We start from the raw sequence: 14,352 nt of genomic DNA, 5'->3' as shown, positions 1-14,352 counted from the left end.
TTGCACAGTTGAAATCATCACATGTCAGGCATCTGACTCAGAGAATGCTTTGGATATTGTCAGCCAGCACGATGATGCTGGGTTATATGCTTTCCACCTGGGTTTCAGAATTTTTTCTAAAACTGGGAGGTTGTTTTCCTAAGTAGATTTGGGGAACTGCTTATCTGACTCCTGATGTAACAACCCCTTTGCTGCAGTAAACCAATCAGGAAAACTTCTAAGTGGTTGACTCAGATGCTTGGGTTTATTACAGACACCAAAGAGTCATTGTTTGTGGGACTCTCCCCTAGTATCTAAATCGGTTGCCTTGACCCTAACTTACTATAGCTTAAGTTCACCTGTTTCATGCCTTTCTGTTCCCATTCTCCAAAATGGAGTGGGTCCAGGTGGGAAGTCTGGGTGAACAGTCCAGAAAAAAAACAGAATTCATCAATGGTGATGACCTCATTTCTCCTTTTTCTGTACTTTATTGGTGGAAAGGATGCAGGAATAAAAATATGGACATTTGGGATTTTGTGAGGAGGAGCCAGTCAGCTCTGAGAGTATGGAGAGGGACAGCAGTCACACCCAAGCTTTCTAGTTCAGCACCGGGACTCTGTTGTCTTTGCCAAGAAAGGAACTCCAGGACACTTTTTAAGTGAAATGCAACCCAGCTGTCCATACTTAACATCAAAGCCCACACACTGTTCCCACTGTGAGGACAAAGTCACAGCAGAGTCACTGCATGGCCTGGGCTTCTTTTTTACTGTGTCTCTTAAGAAAATAATACAGGTGAAACTCTCTCTTCCATCTCAGTAGTTGGGAATTAAATGCAGTCATAGAATTAAAAAAGTCAGAGACTGTGTTCCTTGTGTCAGATATTCATTATGAGTATCAAAAGAAAGTACACATTTGTATTTCTAGAGAAATGGAAAGATGAATGTTCTAGCCTTTCATCTGCTAACATTTCCTCTGATGGAGGAGTGATGACGTTATTGACTTTTCAATCCACAAGTGATTTTTTTTTTTCTGTTTCAATGTTATTTAGGTCCAAAGCGACATGGCAGATAGTAAGTGGCCACAGTCTATTAGAGAAGGCACCATGAAAAAGTGAAAGCAAAATATTTTTGGGACGCCCAGATCAAGCCCTCCCACCCTGTAAGGTCCCTTTCAGTATATATGTATGTATGTATGTATGCGTGTGTGTGTGTGTGTGTGTGTGTGTGTGTGTATCTACAGGTACGTGTAGGAAACATGGAGGTGGAGGGTTAGGAGTGATTACAATGGTGAAAGCTGGGCATGATGGCAGGCCAAGGACTTTGGATCACATGCTCAGGATTGTATCTGGTGTCTAAACCAAAGAGAGGTGTGGTACCTACCTTATTTGTTGCATCAATAAATTTGACTCCTTTATATGAGACAGAAAGAATAATAGTAGGGACCTTCTTCATTTGCTCTGTAGACTTCTGAAATTAAAATTAGAAAGCTGTTAGAGCAGTTTGTGTTGCATGGCAACTGAAGCACATAATTTTTCCTCTTGAAAGATAAAAATGAGCTCAAATTAAAAACAACACACACACACATCAAATACATACCACACACACTCTAATTTAAATGTTTCTCTCTTCTCTTGGGCTTAGCTATACTTTGGGCTTATAAGTTATCTGTCTTGAACTGGAAGATCTAAAAAGACCTTGTTCTGCTGCTTCCTGTGGATGAAGGAGTACTCCTCTTCCCTGACACCAAAGGGAGAATGAAGAGCTCTGTCTCCTACTGCAATTTCAAGCGACCTTCCTTTCACAAGAGTTAAACCATGTCAGATTTAACTCCAAGGATGTATTCAGCATTAACAAAATATATGCCCTTTCTTTCCTAGTCACCCTCATTCTTCAAGGCACAGGAGATGCTTGGATATGTACTTAAAATAGGGATAAAAAACACATCACCGTGAATCATTCTTGAACCCAGCCAAATCCATAAAAGCTGATATTATATTTACAGCAGAATCACTTGTGACCACACAGGATATAATACTGCTCTATAACAATTAAGCCCTCTAGGAGTAGTCTGTATTCTGAGCCACAGCAAAATGCAGGACAAGCCAGGTAACCTACTTTATCATTCAGAGCTGTTATATCCCCTTAGGCAGAGTTCTTATGATAGATGATCACACTGGCTTAGTGTGCTTAGAGTTTGCAGCTGGTACAGTTTTATGCACTTGCAAAAAGTTTCTCCATAATTTAGTATGTGCCCTCTCTGTTTAGTTTTATCATTCATTACCAGGCATCCACAGTCTGTGTACTTCATTTCCCTCTATGTATTCTCCTAATAATCCCATTAAACATCAAGAAGAACCTACCTGACAGTTAGCCTGATGGATTTTTCCAGGTAAGACAGGTGGGAACATAATAGGAGAGAAAACACATAAAAGGTGAGAGAGAGGAAACCATTCCAATAATTCACCAACAGCATAAATTCATTAAAAAGTAAAGGATGCCATAAAAGGAGAATCGGTTCACAGGTATCTGTAGATGCAATGCAACTGTTATTTTAGAAATTGCTGCAGGCTCTCACACACCCTGTCTCTTTTTCTTTCTCTGTTTTCTCACCATTGTTAGGCCGGACACACAAGAACCTTTCACCTTGAGCTTTCGATAACTGGCTGTCCTATCTGCCAGAAATATGAATTTTCTTGATTTCTTCATTTATATTACCCAATTTTCCTTTTTTAAATTCTGAAATGTGACCAGGACTAAAAAAGGCTTTTAATTGGACAGTGTAAGTGAAACTCATTAAACTCAATAATGAGACTTAGATTGTATCTTTCGCTTGAGCTATGGAAAGGGTGTTTCACATTTTCCTAATTGTTTTGACACAATATCTTTTCTAGAGTTATTATACCTTTCCGAAGATAAAGAAAATGGACTATGAAGAGTTATTACTTAATATTTATTGTTTTATATGGTATATAAAAAAGCAGCTCTCTCAAGGTGCTTTCTAACTAGTTTTAAAATTACCCAGACTGGTCAGTTTTCTTTCGTGATTGCCAAAAAGAGATATATTATGAAAATGGAATATGAGGTTAGAAACTTTTATCTTTTTAATGATTTTTTCCAACCACATTTTAAAAATGTGCAAAGCTAATGAAAGGCAAGGTTAGAAGAAATCATGTGCAGTATGTTAATTTGCAGGCAAAGCAGTGGCTGAATTCTGTAAAGAGAAAGGGCTGGGGCAGCCCAGGAAATTGTTCGGTCAATTGAATGTATGTGTGAAGAATTCTTTGCAAAGCATCACAATGGATTTCAATAAATTACCGCTCTTATCTTCTGCCATGAATACCTTCTCCTGGACAGATCTATCTGTACTGTGAAACAATATATAGCTAACATTCAAATGGAAACACCAACATTTTATTTAGTATTAAAAAATCCATTTGTTATTTGCTCAGCAATTGAACTGAACAAATTTATTTTAGGCAGCCACTGTACTTGTCACTGAAAAAGCTCAGTGTCTAGTTCAGGGGATGTCAAACAGACCTCAAATTGTGTGCAAACGCCAGTCTGTTGAAAGTGGCTGCTTGAAGTGCTGTGTTAAGAAAGATTCTGAGCCTGTGTCTGAGCTCAGTGGGAGAGAGGGCCAGGCCAGGGATGATGTCAGCTGGTTGGGACAGCAGGAGGGGAAGAGGTGGCAATGAACCACCCACGGCCACACCTGGCCTGGCCTATACGAGGAACAGCTACGATACAACATTGACAAACACAACAAGACGGAGATGAACCGAGTGCCTCCAGAGTAGTCGACAGGGAGAGTCTCACTGTGCATGACGGAGTGGGGCACATCTTCATTCATTCATTCAACACACATTGATTGCCTGCTAGGGGTGATGGAGCTGGCTCTTAAAGGATGAGTGGGTATGTTTCAGGTGGCAAAAGAGGACAAAAGAGGCTGTTTTAGCAGCAGAACCAATACACACACGTAGGTCTAGAAATGAAAAGTAATATGGTGGGCTTGGGTAACTGGTGGGAGATGAGGATGGTTCAGTAGGTTTGGAAGATGGTAACTTACTCTGCCAGGTTAGGATCCATCAGAAGCTTTTAAGTAGGGAGTCACACAATCAGATCCGTGTTGCAGAAAGATAGTTCTGGTGGCTGTATGGAGGATGGACTGGAACAGCCAGAGGCTGGATGTAGGCAGGCAGGAAGCTGTTGTGCACATGCAGAGGTGAGACTCTGAGCACCTGAGCTGAAGTGGAGGCATCGGGGAACAGGAGGAGCCACAATGCCAACGAGGAAGAATCGAGAGGATCTGTTGACTGACCTGCTGTGGAAGATGAACGGGTGATGGACGGTGGATGTCATCGATGAAGAAGCCATTAACTAAGATCAGGAATATTGGAGGGGAGCATGTTTTTGCACAGACGTAACAGAAAAGCTTTTGCATGTGCACAGTTTGATAAGCAGGTGGAAATATCCAGTAGGAAATTAGAAATGAGAACCAGATCTGGAAATGTATCCACCTAGAGGGGTGGCTGAGGCGATGGGAGCAGAAGAGGTGGCTCAGATGGTGAACAACAGGAGGGTTGAGGACCATGCCTGAGGGGAAGAGGAATTCTTAAGGGGCGGGGAGGAAACAAGAGCCCACAAAGGAACTGGAAACGGAGCTGCAAGATGCCCACAGCACAGTATCACAGATGTCAAGGAGGAGATGTCTCAGAAGGCAGGACAGTGCCTGATGCCGTGAGGATTACAAATGCCTAATGCACTGTGCCTACCCCAGTGGCTGGCACACACAGATCTGCTATTTGTATTGAGTTTACCACTGAAATCCCTGGCTTTAGCAACAAGAAAAATTTGTTGCTGATTTTATTAAGAGGAGCTTCAGGAGAATGGTGCAGCAGATGAAAGAACGCAGTGGGTTGTTCAAAGAACACTGGGGAAAGGGAGCCGGGGCAGTGGGCAGGTCAGGGCACAAGCTGTCAGGCTGACACGAAGGCATCGGGGGTGATTCCTGCCAGGACACAAAGATTTCACATCAGATGCTCAGCCACGCTGAACAAAGCAAAGATAAAGAATGGTCACTTCTTCCTCTTTTGTGGGTCCTAAGAATCCCTGCTCTCCTAACTCTAGGCAGCGCTGGGCTGCCAAGGATGCAGGCTGTGCACAGGCCTCTAGGAAAGGCAGTGTTGGGGGGCAATGGGGACACGTCCCAATCTGGAGCCCAAACTGCACTCCTCTCCCCACTCAGTCCCTTGACAAGAAGATGATGGGTCCTGGCCAGCCTTGGAGTTCAAAAGGAGGGGTGGGAGGTCTTCGAGGTGAGGCTCCTCCTTTAAAGCATTTATACTTTGCAAGAGGTAAGAATCTAACCTCTTTTCAGGGGATTTTCTGACTGTGTACTTTGACAGAGCTTTCAAAGAGGTCTTTTCACACATAATTTTAATGAAAAATGAAAATGCGTAGAAGGAAGGCAAATATACTGAGTCTTCAGGGAGTCTAACTGGGGAGGCAAGAAATCCAGGACGTGCCCACTTCATTTCACGAAGGCTTTACAGATCGAGATGTGAGCACAGGGCTTCGGTCCAATCACAGGCAGGGTCCCACCTCTCCTATCTTCTCTCCAGTGTTGTGACTACCACGTTCTTCTCCTTCCCAGGGACGAAGGTGCCTACTCTGAGCATTGCCGCTCGAGTTACACAGCACGCACTCTCGGGCAACGTTGGTTTCAGTGAACTATCCGCAAGCTTTGCTGGGTGTCTGTGTAATGAATACTCCCATATGCTTACATTAAAAATTCAAGCCTTATTTATTCGTATAAACAGAATTCTCTTCTTCAGGCCCATTTCCCCAGTAAAATGCTCAGGGTGAACCTTATGTTATGGTTTGTTTTTGTTTCTAGTTGCTTTTTCCTATGCCATCATCCTCTTTGTGGAATTTCTGAGGTTTCTCAGAGTCCTCAAATTTCCTCCCCTTCAGTGCCGGCTTTACAGAAGAGACTACTTTGTAAAGAGACCTCTGAGTGCCTAAGCAGCTGAACACTTGTGGGTAATGCCCCAAATTCACTTAAACTTTACAGCATCTTGCTCTCCTGCAAAAACCTTATAGTGATATTCAACTGTATTTTGCCCACGATTTCCCAAATAAAGATTATTCCTTTATTACTCCAAGAGAAACAATATTTAGTTGTATAGAGATGTTACATTTTGGAAACCTAAAATAAAATGCAAGTTTTTAATCTTAAATTCTAAGGCAGCCTTACATTTAGCACTTTGGGTTTATGTTGTCCATAACCATTAAAAAGAACAGGGATCACAATTTCATATCTGGAGGTGGCCACCTGAAATATTGTTCTTTTTTTTTTTATTGGTGCTGTGACTTGGATGAAACATTGTTCTTAATAAGTGAAGCCACTGAGTGCTTTTAGAGCATTTTTATAAGCGAGGGATTTTAAAATTCACCAAGAAAAACAAATAATCATCTTGTCTCTTCTCCTTTTTAGTTATAAATTATAAACTGCTTGCTATCAGGTCAGAAATCATCACTGGTGTCTTTCTTATGGCCTTAAAAGCACATCCTGAAAAGACGCAGTTTCTCTTTGCTGGCTGCAGAATGAACAGTATGCAAACAGCCTTTTCAGAGTGCACGGACTCTCTGATCTATGAGTATGACCTCCGCGAGCGTGAGTGAGAGCAGAGAGGTTTACGACGGGGAGCACTTCAGCTGTGAGATACAATGTTGGCTTGAATCTGGAGTGAAGTTTATGTTGCTAGTAAGAATCATTTGTGCCCCATCAACAGCGACAGGGAAGAGAGTGAGGCAGGCGGTCCATGCGGAGAATGTCACCAGCCCATCATTCTCACAATCCCCTGATCATTTCCACTGTGTCTGAAGCCCAGGCTGGCGAAGTGATTTCCAGATGGTCTACTGCCACCCGACTTAACATTTTTAACCTACACACGGGTACCCTGAGAATGCTTTCTAGTTAGATACTCAGTACTGAGTCATAACTATTAATTTTGCCATATAATATTTTCCTTAGTTTCAAAGCTTAATTATTATATTCCATTTCAGTAAGTAAATTAAAATAGGATCAAGCAATTATGTTTGGTTGCCCTAAGTGACTTTCAAATGATTAAAAAAATGCACAAAGCAAGCATTATTGTGGTGGTTTTGTATGCAGGGAAACTAGCTAGGTTGCAGGGATTATAAGAGAGAAAAAGCAGACCATGAATCGGCACTTTGAAATGAACTCTCACCCTTCGAAACTCAGTTTAAAGGTCAATTTTGGGGAAAGGCTTCCTTGCCTCCCAGGCTGATGAGATGGCTTTCCTCTTCTTCCCTCCTCTGCCACTCTTCCCATCCACTGCGCTGAGTCTCGAGTGGTCTGCTTCCCTCACTGCACAGGGAGTTCCTTGCGGACTGCCACACCTTTCCTGATCTGTCTCCCCCGTGATGACTGGCACATGGTCTTACACTGAACCTTATGAAATTGCCTTTTAAAAGTTAATCATGGGTAAATACCAGCAATTTCATGGGATTCAATCTAATGGCTGCTGAAATCCATGATTGTTAAAGGAACAAGCCAATGAATATAATGTACAGTAATACATGCACGAAGCTGGTGTTCTAAAGATGAACCACAGAGCCAGCCTCTCAACACGCTGAGAACTCAGCCAACTTTTCAGAGAGCCCTGGTGCCCACAGCCAGCATGGCGGCCTTAGAAAGCTTTCATGAGAACCACAGATGTGATTAGAGGGTCACCAAGGGATTCTAAGGGGATGGGGGCAGAAAACTTCAAAGATCTTGTGAGCTTTCAGCTTCAAGGAGACAAAGGTTAGGTCTTCATTTCTGCACCAGCAAACTGGCTCAAATTGCAAGCATTAGGAAGGAAGGCTTCTTGGGAGGGCAGAATGATGACTTGGGGCAGCTGGGAAGTTTCTTCCTCTGGACATCTTTAAAAATAGTTTGGGTTCTCATCTGTCATTGATGACTTAGGAGCAAGTCTCCTTTGGCTGGGAAATGAGGCTAAATGATCTCTCAAGGGCTTTTCTGGTCATAGGATCTCTGGCACCAAAGCTAAGGGAATACAGAACCTAACTCAAACCCTCCGACAAGGACAGAGAATGGGCAGGTGGCCATTCAAACCACACTGCCAGTAACTCACTCTCTCGGGCTGGAGTCAGCCACAGCACAGAGCGGTGTGCTCTGTTTCTACATGCTGCTGATGCTGCATGTCTGGGGGCCACACTTTGAGAACTACTGTTCTAAAAATGTGGTCGATCAGTTTGATTGAAAGTTGCTGTCAGACCGTTCTCTGCTGCTGTGCATGTAAACTCGGTTGTACTGCATCCTACATTAATTCAGAAAGAAGCTAGTTTATCAAAACACACTGTTCTCCACTTGACAAGTGATTTTCAAAAATCCTTAGTTAGCATTTTGCTACAGCTCTTGGTCTTGAGAGCAATTACTGAGAATTATTTAATTCTTCCCTGGTTTCTTAGGGACTGAGAAAGTATAAAACATTCTTCACATAAAATAAAGAGTTCAGGCCATAAAGACAGATTGGAGAGTTACATCCAGAATAGATGTTGATAAGATCAGGTGTTATGCTGAAGATGTATGGTTTCTCATAAAAGTTCCCCAATTCTCCCTCAACTAGGAGCACATCCCAGATATTAAGCACATGCCTCTGAGAGATGAGACAAGCAAACATCAAAATATGCTCATGCACTGCTTCTGGGAGTGTCAATGAAACCAGTTTTCTGGAAGGCAAGTTGGCAATAATTACCCAAAGTTTCACTGTGTGTATGCCCTCTGACCCAGCCATTCCACATTTAGTGGCTCATTCTAAGGAAATAATAAAACCAATTGCAAAAGACTTAGGTAAATTGTGTGACCCATAGTATTGGTTAAAATTTGAAAAAAATTGGACACGGCCTAATGACCAACAAGGGAACTTGGTTAAATGAATTTGGTTAAACTGTTGATTGGAATATTATCATCAACTACCACATATAATATTGGGGATAAATATTTATTGGAGCAAAAATATTTCAAAATTTATTACTGTGCTTAAAATAGATTATGAAACAGCAAGTATGGAATATTTCCCTTTCTTAGTAGAAAAGTAATGCCTGCGAATGCATAAATTATTGGTCCAGAGGATTATGCAAGAGCAAGATGGTAACAGGGAGGTATTTAGCACTTCTGGGTGGTAAAATTACAGTTGTTTTTATTTCTCCTTTCTGTAACTCTATTTTAAAAGTAGGTAACAATAAATGTGTATTGCTTTTATAATAAGAAACACAATAAAGTTTAAAAATTTTTAAATTTTAGGTAAGAAAGCCAATTGTTAATGTGTTTAAAAAAAAAAAACATTGAATGTTTGAATCTATTGCTTGTAAGTGTAACCTGAGGATTTTTCTGATGTGTGTGTGGTCATCCTAATTTATGAAGTGACCCACTGATGAGCTCCTGCCTCCAGGAGGAAAGGAGAGGTAGGTAGTTCAGCAAATAAGAGCACAGGAGGTATGTTTGGATTCCTGGCTTAGTTCCATCCTTTCCTGGCTGTGCGGCAAGGAACTTAACCTCTCTCTGTCTTAGTTACCACATCTGTACAATGGGGATGTTAATATAGCACTTACTTTGTAGAGCTGTTGTGAGGATTACACAAGATAATTTAGTGCCTAGCATGTAGTAAACATCAACACGTTTTAGCTATTACTGCTATTCTGAGGAGGGATGCTCAGAAAAGAGAAAAGATAGTCTTCAAACTTCAACCAAGGCACAGATTATTATTTGGAAATCTATATATTTGAAAACTCATACTTTAGAAGTGCTTTCAGATTGAAAGTTTAAAAATCATACAAGTTAAGGGGAATAAATTCAATGAAAACTATGATGAAACTACCTAGACCCTTTGGGAAATAAAGGTTCCAAAACTTAAATATACTAGAAGATTTGTTTATTCTTGACTTAGAAATAATCTTAAAATATTTCCTTTCTTACATCAGAAAAGCAGATTTCCACCTCATCCTACTTGAAAACATATATTTCTTTTTCTTTTTCCTGGGGGGGATTATTTGCTTTTAAAATTTTTAATTGACATAGTAATTGTACATATTTAAGGGGTACAATGTGATGTTTTCATACATCGTATATACATTGTGTAATCATCACATCAGGGTAATTAGCATATCCATCACCTCAAATGTTTATCATTTCTTTGTAGTCAGAGCATACAAAATCCTCTTCCAGCTATTCTGAAATACACAATACGGTATTATTAACTATAGGCACCCTACGGTGCACTGGGACACCAGAATTTATTCCTCCTACTTGTAACTTTGTACCTGTTGACCAGTGTCTCCCTATTCCCTCCTTCTCCCAACCCTTCCCTGTCTCTGGTAACTGTTTTATTCTCTACTTGTACGATACCAACTTTTTAGGTTACACATATGAGTAAGATCATGCAGCATTTGTCTTTCTGTGCCTGGCTTTTTTTTTTTGAGACAGAGTCTTACTGTGTTACCCGGGCTAGAGTGCCGTGGCGTCATCTTAGCTCACAGCAACCTCAAACTCCTGGGCTCAAGCGATCCTCCTGCCTCAGCCTCCCGAGTAGCTGGGACTACAGGCATGCGCCACATGCCCGGCTAGTTTTTTCTATATATTTTTAGTTGTCTGATTAATTTCTTTCTATTTTTAGTAGAGACGGGGTCTCGCTCTTGCTCAGGCTGGTTTCGAACTCCTGAGCTCAAGCAATCCGCCCGCCTCGGCCTCCCAGAGTGCTAGGATTACAGGCGTGAGCCACCGCGCCCGGCCTGTGTCTGGCTTTTTTTCACTTAACAATGTCTTCCAGGTTCATCCATGTTTTCATAAACAAGAGGATTTAATTTCTTTTATGGCTGAATAATATGCCATTGTATGTATAAAAAAATCACATTTTTTTAATCCATTTATGGATACTTAGGTTGATTCCATATCTTGGCTATTGTGAATAGTGAGAGTGTGAAACATGTGAGTGCAAATATCTCTTTGATATACTGATTTCATTTCCTTTGGATATATATCCAGCAGTGGGATTGCTGGATCATATAGTAGTTCTATTTTTTAATTTTTTTGAGGAACCTCCATACTGTTTTCCATAATGGCTGTACTAATTCACATCCCCACAAACAGTATACAAAGATTCCCTTTTCTCTATATCCTTGACAACACTTCTTATCATTTGTCTTTTTGATAATAGCCATTCTAAATGGAGTGAAGTGATATCTCATTGTGGTTTTGATTTGCTTTTCCTTGATGATTAGTAATGCTGGGTATTTTTCCAAATACCTGTTAGTCATCTGTAGTCTTCTTTGGAGAAATGTCTATTCAGGCCCTTTTCCTATTTTTTAGCTGGATTATTTCTCAGTTCGAAATGGATTAAAGACTTAAATGTAAGACCTGAAGCTATGAAACTATAGAACAAAACATACAGGAAACATTTCGTGACATTGGACTGGGCAAGAATTTCTTAGATATGACTCCAAGAGCAAAAATAGACAAACGGGATTATATCCAACTAAAAAGCTTCTGCACAGCAAAGGAAACAATCAACAGAGTGAAGGGACAACCTACAGAATGGGAGAAAATATTTGCAAACTATACTTCTGACAAGAGTTAATATCCAGACTACATAAGGAACTCAAACAACTCAATAGTAAAAATACAAATAAGCCAATTTTTCTTTTTTCTTTTTTAAGAGAAATTTCTTTGAGCATAAACACCTGTGAATAATACTGTCAACTATGGGATTAGAGGAGGTAAGATTGTAGAGAGTATTGAAATGAATATAATGGCTTACCTCTTACAGTAGCAGATGTTTCCTAATGGTATATTTAATTAGGGAAGTGATGGAGTACTGTGTATTAGTGATAATTAAACCCTGGGGAAAAATTCAGGGCTGGGGCCTGGGGTATGTGTAAGCCTAGGGAGGCAAAATTGAATAGAAGAACCTCATCTGGCCAGAGCATGTCCTTCACTTCACCAAACACTGTCTTAGAATCTTCAAAGTGGGAGCTAGTCATATCACAATAATAACAATAACTACCAACCAACAAATAAATAAACCCACTGAAAAGTCAAGACAACATATTTATTGCTTTGTAAAATTCAGTCCTGTGGACATATTATTTAAAAGAGGCAACTCCTAATCAATTTAGGAACAAATTATAAAACTGTAAAATTATATATATCATCTCTATCTACATTTCCTTCATTTTTTTTCCCTTTTGGCAATAGCCTTTAAGAACTGGAAATAAAAGCATAGGATTAATAAGGGTTTAGATATTCTCTTAACATATTGTATACATAGAAGACCAGGATCATGAGCAGGACATTGGCTTTATAGTTGGGGAAAAACAAATGATATAATCCAAGGCAAATATATTCATGAATTTACACATTTTTCAAACATTTGTAGGAAAAGGCCAACATATTTTAGCTGTTACTGACCTAGGCACTTTGCATGCACTATTTTTATTAACCATCACAACCTTATAAGGTATTAATAGCTCTTATACAACAGGTGCTGAGGATACAATACACATAGTCGCTGCCCTTGAAGGGAGGGTATGAGTGACCAGATGTTTACATAGTGTGATGTGAGATAGGACAGAAGGAAGGTTCCAGGATGTATGGGGTATAGGAGTATCGTATTCAAGATATCAGAGCTAGTGCATTCCCCCTCAGGAATCCTTTCAGAAACGAAGACTGTCTCTGAGCACAGATTTAGTTCCTCGTAGGGGAAACCTAATCAGTAACATAAAAGGCAGCACTAAATGAATATGTTCAGATTAAATAGATGTCTCTTACAATTCTTCATGCATTACTAATATATGTCTTCAGATTTTAATTTTAAATAGAAATGTCCATAAACCTGTCATGGTAAAGGAAACAAGCAGCTAAGCTGTACTATCAAGGAGCAAAGGAGTTTGTAGAAATCATTCTACCTAAAAGCATGCTTCCATATCAAAACGGATCTAATTTCAGGCTTTTATTAAAGACAACTCCAAAAGCTAAGGCACAATGTTGAAACTTTACTTTATAAAAAATTATCAGGGTTTAATGCAAATTCCTATCGATTCTTCTTCACTAAATGCAATTCAGAAGATAATATTAAAAGGGGCATTATTTAGGGTTTAGATATGGGGGAAAATATCTTAAGATGGCATACAAATGTTTATATTTAGAGCATCTCTATTCATAATTGCCAAAACTAGGAAGCAACCAAGATGTCCTTCAATAGGTGAATGGATAAATAAACTGTGGTATATCCAGACAATAGAATATTATTCAGCACTAAAAAGAAATGAGCTATCAAGCCACGAAAAGACAGGAACCTTAAATGCATATTGCTAAGTAAAGATGTCAGTCTGAAAAGTCTACATATTAAGTGATTCCAACTATATGATGTTCTGAAAAAGGCACAACTATAGAGGCAGTAAAAAGATCAGTGCCTGCTAGGGTTGAGGGGGGTAGGGGAGGAGAAGATAGAGCACAGGGGATTTTTAGGGCATGAAACTATTCCATATGATGGTAATGGTGGATATATGACTTTACACATTTGTCAAAACCCAAAACACTGTACCACACAAAGAATGAGCTCTACTGTAAAACACAGACTTCGGTTAATAAAAATGTCTCAATATTGGTTCGTTAACTGTGACAAATGGACCACAGTAATGCTAGATATTAATAAGGGAAACTGTGAGATGGTAGTGGTAGAGGGAGTGTGTGAGGAACTCTGTAATGTATGCTCAACTTTTCTGTAAACTTGAGACTGCTCTAAAAACTAAGGATTATAGACGAGTGAAACTACTCTGTGTGATACTACAATAGTGGATACAGGTCATTATTAATTTGTCCAAACCCACAGAACGTACACCACCAGCGTGAGGCCTAATGTCAACTGTAGACTCTGGGTGAGGAGATGTCAGTGTGTGTTCATCAGTGGTAACAACTGCCCCACTCTGGGGGGCGGAAACTGGTACTGAGGGAGGCTCTGCACGTGTTGGGGCAGGGGGTATACAGGGCATCTCTGTACCCTCTGCTCAATTTTCTGCTCTAAAAAAAGTCTATTAAAAATAAAGTCTATTATTAAAATAATCTTAAGACAGTTAGAAGGGGGAAATGGCTGGTGAACCTGAGCAAACAAAGACAGAAATGATTTCATATTGCAGAATGAAGTGAATTAAACTATCACCTAACATATGGCATTATGGCATATTTTCAGTTGAAATAATGTGTGTATTTAATAAAACACCAGGAAATTAGCATACAATTATCTTTATTTCAGAACTGGAGAGGACCTCAGATGAATGAACGGGTTTGGAT

General features: G+C 40.0%; 1 protein-coding gene across 13 annotated transcripts in view; it reads right to left on the bottom strand.

Moving 5' to 3' along the window:
- ANKS1B (ankyrin repeat and sterile alpha motif domain containing 1B) overlaps nt 1-14,352 on the bottom strand; it is a 1,021,409-nt gene that overhangs the window by 38,852 nt on the left and 968,205 nt on the right. For all 13 annotated transcript variants that reach the window (XM_012664020.1, XM_012664018.1, XM_012664019.1 and 10 more), the window contains 2 exons: nt 2,339-2,350; nt 1,359-1,445 (listed from right to left, as the gene is read on the bottom strand). In XM_012664020.1, coding sequence (XP_012519474.1) covers nt 1,359-1,445; nt 2,339-2,350 — 99 coding nt within the window. The remainder of the gene's footprint in view (nt 1-1,358; nt 1,446-2,338; nt 2,351-14,352) is intronic.

The sequence above is a fragment of the Propithecus coquereli genome, unplaced genomic scaffold, assembly GCF_000956105.1.
Source record: "Propithecus coquereli isolate 6110/MARCELLA unplaced genomic scaffold, Pcoq_1.0 Scaffold85, whole genome shotgun sequence".
NCBI lineage: Eukaryota > Metazoa > Chordata > Mammalia > Primates > Indriidae > Propithecus > Propithecus coquereli.
The sequence above is the reverse complement of the archived record's forward strand: the minus strand, read 5'-3'. Positions and strand labels throughout refer to the sequence as shown.